General features: G+C 33.8%; 2 protein-coding genes across 2 annotated transcripts; one reads left to right on the top strand and one right to left on the bottom strand.

The window, feature by feature from the left end:
• Positions 1 to 4,913: 4,913 nt before the first annotated feature.
• Positions 4,914 to 6,722, bottom strand: LOC110663722 (silicon efflux transporter LSI2-like). Its single transcript, XM_021823126.2, has 3 exons — positions 5,727 to 6,722; positions 5,457 to 5,646; positions 4,914 to 5,190 (listed from the first exon to the last, which is right to left on the bottom strand). Exons 1-3 carry the CDS (start codon positions 6,720 to 6,722, stop codon positions 4,925 to 4,927), a joined length of 1,452 nt encoding a protein of 483 aa, XP_021678818.2. The 3' UTR covers positions 4,914 to 4,924.
• Positions 6,723 to 10,451: 3,729 nt separating this feature from the next.
• Positions 10,452 to 11,444, top strand: LOC110663721 (uncharacterized). Its single transcript, XM_021823125.2, has 2 exons — positions 10,452 to 10,675; positions 10,763 to 11,444. The coding sequence occupies exons 1-2, from the start codon at positions 10,452 to 10,454 to the stop codon at positions 11,442 to 11,444; spliced, it is 906 nt and encodes a 301-aa protein (XP_021678817.2).
• The last annotated feature ends 1,219 nt before the right edge of the window (positions 11,445 to 12,663 follow it).

Raw genomic sequence — 12,663 nt, 5'->3', positions numbered from 1 at the left:
AATAGAAAAATAAAAAAAAAAAAGAGAAAAGGAAAGAGGTTGGAAAAGTCAAAAGTTATGACATCATGCATGATGTCATAACTAAATTAATAAATTGAATTAATTAATTTGGATTTAGGGGTCTTCCATAAGCAAAAAAACGTGTAAAAGGAAAACAAAGGAAAAAAATTTAGGGTTTTCTTCTTCTTCACCTCTCTCTTTGCCATCCCATTTTCCCCAAAATCCTCCATGAATGGTTCTTCATTTAAGCTTACTTTAAGCTTGAATTTCTTCATCCAATCAACATCACTCCCCTAGAAACTTCATTAGACCTTGCAATCTCAACCTAGGAACAAGAAAGAAAGAGGAAAGGAAGAGAGAAAGTGAAGAATTGGCATTTAAAGTTAAGGTTAGTATGTTAAACTTCTTATTTCTTCACTTAAATGCATGATTAATGGTTGAAATGAACTTAGGATTAAGGAAATGAAATAAAAATATGGGGGAAGGACAAACTAGAATTTCAGCCAGCCATGGATGTGGGAGAGTTTGATGTATTTTGAATGAATTAAATGTGTTAGTAAGCTCGCATGAGAATGGTAGTAAGTTGGAAATGCATAAATGGGAGTAAATGCAACATTTTAGTGTAGTTAGGGTTTGAATATTAGGGTTTGTAAACCAAAAATTTGGAGAAATGCATAAATGATATTTTTGACCAATTGTGGACTGAAAAATGGTCAATAATGACCAAATGAATTGTGTGGGAATGGTGGAAAATTTAGCTAAATTCGTAGGTCAATGGTCATGCTGCTGGCAGCATGACCAAACCTACTTTGAAGGACCAAAACTCAAATTTTACAAGCCTAATGGATATGCCACCAATTGGAGATGAAAATAGACATAAAAGAGCACAATTTTCATTAAGGAACCATTGCCAAAAACTGACCAAAACTTGGTGAAACAATTGACCAAAGTGAGTTGATAGCAGGCTGCCACTGCACTAAACTGGCCAAATGAACAGTAACTGTTCATTTGGTCATAACTCGAGCTAGGTAGGTCAAATTGACCTGAAATTTTACCAGCAATTAGATATGATATAGACCTAAAACTTTCATGAAGAACACCAACCCAAATTAGCCCATTAACTCATTCAAATCATTGAGCAAAGTTAAAATTTCTGTACTGAAATTCTGCAGATTTTTAGTTGAGCAGCAAAGTTTGGATAGCTATAACTCTCTCTAGAAAACTCGGATTTAGGTGAATCTTAAACCGATGGAAACCTAAGACATAGTACAACATTTCATATGAAGAAAGTGAGACCAAATTATGAACTTAACTTGATCAAATAATTGATCAAAGTTGGACCAAAAACCTGCCAGCACCTAAATTGCAGTATGAACAGTGCACGTGAACAGTAAACTTATTTTGGCCATAACTTGAGCTACAAAACTCCGATTGAGGTGATTCAAAAATGGAATTCACTTAAGACAATAAGGAACATTTTCTATGAAGGAAGTTTTGTCAAATTCCAACGGTAGATCGACCAATGGAATAGTGCAACTTCGGAAAACCAAAACCGAAAATTGGCAATTTTGCCAAAATGACTTAAGCTTTAAACAAATGACCAAAACCAACAAGTTTGGTGACCAAAATGTGGTATGTGGGTGAAGTTGGAGTTCCCATACCTATTAAGCCTTAGAAAGTCAATAATTTGACTTGAATAGTGCAGTGAATAGTAACCCGAAACACAAAATTTCGAGAACGTCGAATTTAACACGTTAGAGTTAGGTAAATGTGAAGCTAAGTTTATTTTGAATTTATTTTAAGTTCTAGTACTGAAACATTGTAAAATTGTGTGTTTCAGTTGAAAAGAATATCGGGAAGGAACCCGAGGAACCGAGTCGAGGCTAAAGGACGACTCGTTTGAGGTTTGTGCACAATATTACTGTGCTTTAAAAAAATTCATTGATTAAATGAATGAAATATGCATTTTATTGTCGCTTTGAATTGTTGAAAGTATTGTGACCTTACTTATGATGTTTTGATTCAAATTGTGAAATTTATTGTGTATATTTGAAATGACAATGTTTAGCAAATTGTTAAGATAAGTTTTAAAACCACAGTATCATGACCATATGTTTGAACACCTCACTAGCACGACTTGTGGGGTAATTAGTTTCGAATTTTGATTCCTTCTCTGGAGAAGTGTTGAGGTGTGCCAAGAAGAGGATGTGAATGGATATCCATATATTTGAGCTAGCTAGCCTTGTGACATGATTTCTCTTTAGCCTCTGGCTATCGAGATTCATGTGATTTCTCTTAGCCTCTGGCTATTGAGATTCTATTTGTTTCGAATGGCATGATTTAACTGTGGGTTTTATGAAATGTGTTTTGATACTTTGAAATAAACTTGGTTTACATGTAAAATCTTACAATGCATGATTGTATTTAATTTTCATGTTTAGTCAAATTTTTGAATGAATGTGCTTTAAGTTTTGCATAAAGATTATTTTAGTATATTGTGCACCATCGAGTCTTAGTACTCAATGATAGCTTTATTCTGTCGCAGATACGTAAATTAGAGGAGCAGCAGATCGAGTCACGAGGTGTGTGAAGTCATCGGCTTGAAGTCTTCTGTATAATTTATACCCTAATCAGAATATTTCTTTTGATGTATATATTGCACATAAATGTATGGACATGTACATGGGTCTTGAGCAGCTTGTACAAAGTTTGTATAAAAGTTGTAATAAATTTTAGTTTGGACTTCCTGAATGTAAATTTTAGTATGATGAATATATAAATTATTTATCTTGAATGGAATATGAATAAATGATATTGATGGACAGTATTTTGAAGAAATTATTGAACTTGTGAATTTGAGAAATTGTTTGAGATTGAGTTTGAAATTGAAGTAGTGGTTGAGAAAAACTTTTAGAAGTGCTTTTTACAGGTATTCGAAGAACGGTTTTCTCAAAATACAGAGTAAACTCTGTCAAAATTTTTATAAAATTTGTGAAAAACTAAAATGGCCAAAAATATTAATTAGTTTTAATTTCAACTAAATGTTTTAAATACTTATTTGAAATGCTCACCACTTGTCAAAGATAAGAAAATTGTTTTAAAATCCCTTGTAGGGTACTTAATGAGTTATCGGTAGGTGAAGTTCGGTAGTTCATTAGGTATTCTACGGGATCATGTTATGCCTTACAGAGGGGTAAGGTGTGACAAAACTAATTTTTCATTTTATTTTCTAAGTGTAATATTATTTATTTTTAATGGACATTTAGGTCAAAAGACAATTCGGGACGTCAAATTACCATAATGCCCCTGTTCGGATTACATTCCCGATTTTTCGGTAACACCGGGTTTTGTCCGTTTTTCGATTTCTCACTTTTCTTTGTACTAATAATTTAATTTTTCTTTGATATTTTTAATGATATTTATACTTCAATTGATGTCTCTTTAAGTCCTAAAAATATTTTCTAGGGTTCCCCGCAGTCCAGAGCTAGTCAACGGTCCACGCCGTGACTTCCCGGTGCGGTCACCCATCGCTAGGGTTCTCGGCTCACTTAACTTGATTACATTTCTTTGCTATTATTTTTCCTTCGTTTTTCTTGTATTTTCTTTTCTTGTATTTCACTATTTTATGTCTCCTCACTCATAACGAAGTATAGTTCTAGGCATTCTAGCTATTCGGACAACACTGGTCACCGGAACAGTAGAACGCACTACCGAACTTAGGGGTGTTACAATGTCTACATTATTCCATTTAAAACGTAAACACGAGCATGATTACCCATGGATTACCCAAGGGTTTTCAAAAATTGTAACGACAACAGTAATAGAATTGATGAACATGGGCTATTTGTCTACTTGAGGATTTATCTAGCAAATACAGAAACTGTATAATTAACCAAAGTTTATCGATTGATTTTTTTTTTCAAGATAGTAATTATTATTGCCTCAAATAATTGTCAAGCTGAGTGCACTTGCGGTTCTAAATAAGACAACAAAGCGGGTTCCAAACTTGTCATTTCCACTTTTCCCATGTGTATTTCAATGGGGATGTTGGTTTTCATTCGTACGAGTAATTTGTTTCTTATCCTGATATTTTTTCTGTCTTGTTATTACCATTGGAGTTGTCATTTAATTACCTATTTATATCAAAATAGACAAATAAACGAAAGAGAAAGAGATAAATAAGATAGATAAGTTCACTTTTATTACCGTTCATTTTTCCTTTTTCATATCCGTACTACGCATGTGTCTATTTTTTAAATAAATATCTTATCTACATCTCTAGATACATGAATCATCATTTAATTAATTATTTTAATTCATAAAATTAATATTTCATTATCTTAGATATATGAATTTAGTTTATCTTATATTAATTATAATAGTTATTTTAAAAAATTTTATAAAAATTTAATTATAATTATGTGAAAATTTAATTGAATTTTTTTTTCTACAAATAATTTATTATTCCAAAGGATGCTTTGCAAATTTAAACTTGAATAAAATCAGGAAAAAGGTTTAACAGTATCAAGCAGATAGCAGTGACTATATATGTATTCTATATTATAGACATATAAAAATTCAATTATAATTATGTGAAAATTTAATTGAATTTTTTTTCTACAAATAATTTATTATTCCAAAGGAAGCTTTGCAAATTTAAGCTTGAATAAAATCAAAATCATGAGAAAGGTTTAACAGTATCAAGCAGATAGTAGTGACTATATATGCATTCTATATTATAGACATGCGTTTACATCTTTTAATAATAAATATTTTACATATATTTCTAAATACATGAATTATTATCTAATTATTTTAATTCATGCAGTTAACCTTTTTATTACCTTAATACATGAATTTAGTTTATTATGGTAGCTATCTAAAAAAATCTTATATTTTCTAGCATATTTAAACTTGAATAAAATCATAAATTTAACAGAATTAAGCCGATAGCAGTGACTATAAGAGTGGAGGGGATTCCAAATTTGAGATGGCTCCAGAAAGACAAGTAGTAGCCATGGCGAGGGACACGACGAGCCTGCTCACTGACTATCATGTTGGCTGCTGAACCCAGTAGTGAAAGGTTGCCAGCTACAGTGCTCACCCAAGCCAAAATCAGCCATGCCTTGATCACGTAACGTGGAGAAATAAAAGCGGCTGAAGCTGCCATGCGCGCCCCAAGCAGCAGCACTGACACAAATATTTGTCATTTATTAAATGCTAAGCTGCAATAAAAGAATCTTTCTAGGAAATGGTAGCTTCAATTCCAGGTGAGATATTATTTGAATTAAGATTTATATTAATTAACAATTTCAACGCATTAATCCTATTATCCAAAATTAATTCAATTAATAATCTTTTAAAAGGACATAAACTATATAATATAAAATAAAATTCACAGATCTCATATATATATATATATATTTTAAATTCATAATAAATTAAATTTGACATACCTATTGGTACATTTGAAATCACATTTGATAAGATCAGGATGACGAAGGCAACAACTGCTATCCCACTAGCATGGTCGATTTGTGCGTATGGCTCCATGAGCTCCCACAGAGAGCTTGGAATTCCAGTTTTATTGAAACCTTCAATTGTCATAAACATCCCACAAAAGAAGACTAAAAGCGGATAGGACACCTGGTCAACGAAGACAAGTTGGTTAATTAATGAGGTAAGAGTTTCAAACAATCAAAGTGAGCAACATGTTTGATGATTACCTTCTCTAGGCTTGGCTGAGCATCCCTGAAATCAATTACAACAAGAACAAGTGCAGCAGTGATTGATGTCCATGACATATTCAGACCCATTATCAAAGCAATCAACATTCCTATAGTTACTAGGTAAACACAGGATTTCCACAATGTGCTTTTCCAATTTGTGGATGCAACTGAGATTTCTTGACGGTACTGGAGAAATCTGGGAAGCCTGAGTAAATCACTATCACTTGCACTAAATCGGCGTCCAAAAAATCTAGAGCTGCTTTCCTGAAAATTTGAATATGCGAAATGTGACATTGTGGCTGGTGAAAATCTGTGAAAAGTCATCTCATCCTCTGCCATAATTTCTTCATATGGGTTTTCTTCATCGTTATGAGAAGATAAGTCTCTCCAGTACATGCATAGAAGAAGTATGGCATTCACAAAAACACCTACAAGTGCTGCAGGTAAAATTCCAACTAGGAAAGTATAAAATGAAATATCACCAGTTAAAGCAATAACCAGATTCTGAGGGTTGCCAATTGGAGTTGCTGAAGATCCAATATTTGCACTGGAGGCAAGAGCGAGTAGGAAAGGAAGAGGAGGGAGATTATGCTGAGCTGCAATTTTGATGGAAAACTCAGTCAAGACCGTGCAACAAGTGTCATTAGTAAAGAAAGCACTTGCTATGGCAGATACTAAGCATACCCGAAAAATTAGGTCCTTTGGTCCTTGGCTCTTCCATGTGAGCAACTTCCCCAAGTATTTGAATGCATCTGCCCTTTCAAGATAGACACTGACCATCATTGTTCCAAAGAGAAGTCCAAGAATTGAAAGATCAACTGAAGAATATGCTTGGGAAGGAGATATAACTCGGAAAATGACCATAAGTACTGCCCCTAGAAGAGACCCTGCAGTCCTTCCTATAGGTAGGAAAGGGAAAGCAGGAAAAACTGCCAACAGCCAGAAAATAACAAAAGAAAATGAACCCAGAACCTGTTTCAGTGAAGCCGTCATTATAGCTTTCTTGGGAACTTAATTAACGAGCTTGAAGAAGACTTATTTTTATTCCAGTGTGAAAAATTAGAGAGTTAGGGTACACCAAATTAATTAGTCTTTGTTTTTCTGAAAAATGCACGTGTATTTTGACATGCAGCCGCACGTGCCCGTCAATAGTTCCACAAGTGACAATTTTAAGAAATTGGCAATCGTTTGTGTAAAAAAAAAAAAAAAAAAAAAAAGAAATTTAAAAATGTATAAATGAGGTGAAGTTGTGCTTTATCCGCGTACTCCAATTTGATTTGTTTTCCTCCAAACTATTTTCCTTTAAAATTCAACTAATTATTATCCTCTTTTTTTTTTACTAATCAGTTATCAAAAATCTCTTAATCCATTACATACCACTAAATCTTCAACTAATCAGTTCTCACTAACCTTTTAATCAATCACATATCACTAATTTTCAACCAATCAATATATTTCACTAATTTCTCAACTAATCATAATCCATCAAAAATTCAACCAATCATATCTAATTACACCAAAAATTTAAACAATCACAATTGATTTCATATAATATTATTAAAATTGAACGGGACCAAACCGGTGGAATCGAATTAATAGATAACTAGAACAATGATTGGTTCATTTGTAAACACTATATTTTGTTCGGATCTAAAATAAATTTTTTAAAAATAAAATAAAATAGGAAAGTGAAAAAAATAATCAGTCTATTTTGAATTTTCAGTTTCAATTTTAATTGAAATTTTCAATTTCAATCTTTCTTTTTTTTATTTTCTTTTTTAATTTTAGTTCCCAAATAGTAATTTTATTTTTATTGAAATTTAATAAAATAAAATATGAAATAAAATAAAAGTAAAATAGAGAACAAAAAGAAAATCAATGTATTTTGAATTTTGGTTGGCATTTTGATTTCAATCTTTACTACATTTTTATCTTCATTTTTTAAAAATTTTTAAATTTCAGATTTCATACTATAGTTTTATTTGTGTCATTTAATTAAAGAAAGAAATTTAAAAGAAAACAAAATGAATTGTTTGGATTCCATTATGATTTTTAATATCACATATTCAATTTATTCTAAATTTCATTTTCTTTATTATTTTATAGAAAGAGGAAAAATACTTTATTGGGTCTTAATTTTAGCCTTTAAGTTTGGGATATCCTCCCATTTTAATTTTTTAGGGAGAAGTAGAAGAGGATGGGAATTAATTAAGGATAAATTAATTTTGTTAATTTCCTAAGCTACCTAGGTCTCTGTAGAGAAAACTCCTCCTTTCCCTTTGACTGACTCTCTCAAAAACCCAAACCTCTATTTAAGAAGGAAAAAACGATCCTCTCTTGGACACACTTGCTCTCCATATAAAACTCATGCTATCTGCTCTCTGGAGGGAGGGATCAGCACTTGTTCTCACAAAAAACACTCCTTATTTCAATTTCAGACCCATTTCCGCTTCAGGTTGAAACCAACGGCTCAGCTGCTCTTCTTCACCAATACTCGTGTCTATTCTGCTCCAAATCAGTGCCTTCACAAAGCCACTCATTCTATTCGTTTCTACCTTAACCCCAACAGATCCATAATTCTTCATTAAGGAGATATTTGCTAGATTCGATTGTTGGCTTCATAATTGGATTCACTATTTTTTCGATGCCATTGTATCTGTTACTCCTCTGGTAAATTCATTTTGCGATTTGTTAATTGATGACTATGGATTCATTTATGTTTTTTTTTTTTTTTTTATAGTAATCGCTGATTATTGATTAAACATTTTGGTAATGGGTACGGATGATTGATACTATGTGGCTATTTATAATTGCTTAGTTTGATTGTTTTGTGTATATACTAAATGTTAATGAGGGAAGGTTCAGAGAGAATTGAATGTCACGACCCAATCTATGGGCTAGATCGACACTAGAACCTGGGCCAGCCTAAAGCCTCCAAGGCCGGTAGTAAGCCTAACTATTCCTTAACCCAATCCTAAGGCCCATTTTAAACCCAATTTCAAGAATTTAATCGGACAGAATCCGGCCATAACATGGACCATACAATGGGGAGTTTTTCACTCGCCCGACCTGTAAACACAATATATAATAATTTGGGGAGCTCAACTCACCCTCCACATGCTCATAATGGCATAAAATCAAATGGGAGCTTGGCTCCCTCATACAATCCAATCATACATGTAATTTAATAAGTTTACAGATCCAACATGATAATTATAATACAGACCCAGAATCAAATAAGTACTTCTAACACATGCGGAATTCTAGGAGTTAGTAAAATTATACAAAACATCACAACATTAATAGATGACCTGCGAGGAAGAGGGGCAGGTTAGAACTCAACAAGAAATCTCTTATATCCTAGAAAAAGAAGGTGAACAGGAGTGAGTGTTCGACTCAGAGAGTAAAATATTAATTTTAACTATAATTTCTATAGCTACCTAAAGCGAATGCATCCTAAAGAGTGGAATGCAACACCATCATAATTTTTATGCACATCACATCATAACAACAAAAAGGTAATTTGGAGCACTCACACACCCAATAATATTCAAACAATACATATACGGGAGCTGATCCCCTATACATCTCTCTTAATCCAACCTCTGCCAGTGAGTGTCTCTCAAGCCGGACTTTTAATTAATAAACCAAATGAGGGGGCAGCGAGATCATCTCGAGCCTTGCCTACCCTGACTTATCCATAAAAGTACCGAATCTCAATACCACACACCACACACATGTTAACGCACGCACACTGCTTTAATTTATCATAAATAATATCCATGGCACCTTATCAGTTAAAAATGCAATATAAAACATACCTAGTGTTTATCTACATAGATACATATTTATAAGTAATGCATGGACATGCCTGAACTTATAATAATAATGAAATTATAATTAAAATTAATATTTTACTTATAGAAGTGAACCGAGGTCACTGTGATGGCTGGACGGAGGAGGAAGGCTGTCCCGGCTCACCTGACAATTTCATTATAATTATTTAATATGATTGACCTAATACAATTTTAAAAAGGATCAAAGACATCCTAAGTCGTGCCGAAAATCCGACAGAGTCTCCTCTATACCTAGGACCTACCCAACCTGTAAAAGGGTTCAAAATATACTTCTATATCCACAAATCACATAATCACAACTCAATCACATCACATGGCCCCTCCTGAGCCTATCCAAACAGTCAATCATCACAATTTGAAAAATTATAATTTAGTCCCTATAACTAACCCTCTTGTAAAAACTACCCAAATGAGCTCTAAAAATTCTAAAATTTTGCCCTACAGTCCTTAGCAATATTATTAAGCTAATGCAAAAGTAATTATAATTTTAAGCTAATGCAAAAGTAATTATAATTTTCTAACCTACCACGAATATTTTATAGATTTTTAATCGAAATCAAGCACTAGATAATTAAGAAAAAGTAGGGTTCAGGTTTACCTATGCCAATTCTGGCCCTGGGGACATATCTAGAACGTCTAAAAATGGTGAGGTAGCTTATAATTTTAACCTAATTCTAAAATTTTTTAGATAGTCTGCCTGCCCAGCCTGAAATTGTAGACCCGAGCAATTTTCAAGTTATTGAGAAAAAACAACTCTACTACTTGGAACGATGATTGCCAAGAGACATTTGAGAAATTTAAGAATTACTTATCAAATCCACCCATTCTGGTCCCACCTATTCCAGGCAGACCATTAATCTTGTACATGGCAGTTCTTCAGGTCTCAATGGGCTGTGTCTTGGGGCAATATGATGATTTTGGCAAGAAAGAAAGGTCTATTTACTATCTAAGCAAAAAGTTCAATGATTGTGAAGCTCGGTATTCATTTGTTGAGAGAACTTGTTATGCACTAGCCTGGACTGCTAATCGCCTCAAGCATTATATGTTAAATTACAAGACTTGGCTCATTTCTAGAATGGATCCAATCAAGTATGTGTTTGAAGATCCATATCTACCAGGGAGAATAGCCAAATGGTAAGTCATACTGTCCCAATATGATATCATCTATATGACCAGAAAGGCAATAAAGGGAAGTGTCATAGCAGATCTCTTGGTAGAAAATCCAATCGAGGAATATGAAGCTTTAGATTTTGAATTCTCGAATGAGTATGTAAATACAGTGGAGGAAGAAATAGGAGAGCAGAGTGATGTATGGCAAATGTATTTTGATGGGGCAGTCAAAGTATCAGGTAGTGGAATCGGATCAATCCTGGTATCTCCAGATGGAAAATATTTCCCAATTACAGTAAAGTTAAAATTTGAATGTACAAACAATGTCATTGAATATGAAGCTTGTGTGAGTGGTTTACAAGCAGCCATTGAAATGAAAATTAAGAAGTTAAAAGTATATAGCGATTCAGCTTTAATAATTTATCAAGTGAAAGGGGAATGGCAGACTCGAGATCCGAAGTTGATTCCATACCAGAAATATCTCATTAAATTACTTAAGAAATTTGATGAGATTACTTTTACTCATTTAAGTCATGATAAGAATCAGTTCGCCGATGCACTAGCAATACTAGCTGTTATGGCACGAATTGAGGAAGGTAAAGGAGTACAGATTCTTCTTATAAAGGCTAGGGATGACCTTGCTTATTGCTTGATGATCGAAGAAGAAGTGGATGGAAAGCCTTGGTATTATGATAGTCAACAATATATCAAGACAAAGGAATACCCCACCAGGAGCAAGCAAAAATGATAAGAGAATGATCAGAAGAATGTCTTTGGGATATTTCCCTAGCGAGGAAATACTGTACAAAAGGAATTTTGATGGGGAATTGTTACGTTGTGTTGATGCAAAAAAAGCTAAAAAGATTCTATTTGATAACCATGAGGGGAATTGTGCAGTGCACACTAATGGACACATGATGGCTAGACGGATTCTCCGTTGAGGTTATTTTTGGCTTACTTTGGAAAAGAATTGTATTGAGTATTTTCGAAGATGTCATAAGTGCCAAATTTATGCTGATAGAATAAATGCTCTTCAACTCCGCCTAAGTAGTTTGCGCTTAGCCGGTCTTAAGCCAGGATAAAGGAGGAAGGTTGTGGTAGGTTACAATCAGCGTAAAAATTTCATCATACCTTATGATATGGATTCAAATGATATAAACGTTGGGGCATCCTCTACTTACTATGCGCTATATCGAAGCTCAGGTGTAGTGAGAAATATGCAAAGATGTAGGGCGTTCACCGAAAGCGATGAGCCATGCCGGCGCCCGGGTGTGGTGTTAAGTGAGCAAGGGTTCCCGCATCATGGACGGGTGTGGGTAAAGAAGTTAGTCCATAGGACAGATAGTAGAACAGATAGTGAAATAGAACACAAGATAGACATAGAAAACAATAGAAGATATCATAGAAGGAGACCAATTAGGAAGGAGCAGGATAGGAGGAGGATCAGGGTTGGTACTTGGAATGTTGGATCACTTACAGGAAAATTAATGGAGCTTATGGATACCTTGGAAAGGAGAAGGAGAATATTGCTTGCATTCAGGAGACTAAATGGGTAGGAGACAAAATTAAGGAAGTGGGTAATTCAGGATACAAACTGTGGTTTACCGGAAAGGAGAGAAGTAAGAACGGAGTGGGCATAATCATAGACAGGACATTAAAAGATGCAGTAATAGCTGTGAAAAGAGTAGGAGATAAAATTATACTAGTAAAGCTAGTACTAGAAGGAGAAATAATAAACATAATTAGTGCTTATGCCCCACAAATAGGACTAGACAGTGATAGTAAACAAAAGTTTTGGGAAGATATGGATGATTTAATGCAAAGCATACCGAATGAAAAGAATGTTTTCATTAGTGGAGATTTGAATGGACATGTAGGAAGTGATAGACAAGGTTATGAGAATGTTCATGGAGGTTTTGGTTTTGACAGTCGAAATGAGGAGGAAAAAAGCATCCTGAATTTTGCTA

The sequence above is a fragment of the Hevea brasiliensis genome, chromosome 17, assembly GCF_030052815.1.
Source record: "Hevea brasiliensis isolate MT/VB/25A 57/8 chromosome 17, ASM3005281v1, whole genome shotgun sequence".
Classification (NCBI taxonomy): domain Eukaryota; kingdom Viridiplantae; phylum Streptophyta; class Magnoliopsida; order Malpighiales; family Euphorbiaceae; genus Hevea; species Hevea brasiliensis.
This window is presented reverse-complemented; position numbering and strand designations above follow the sequence as displayed.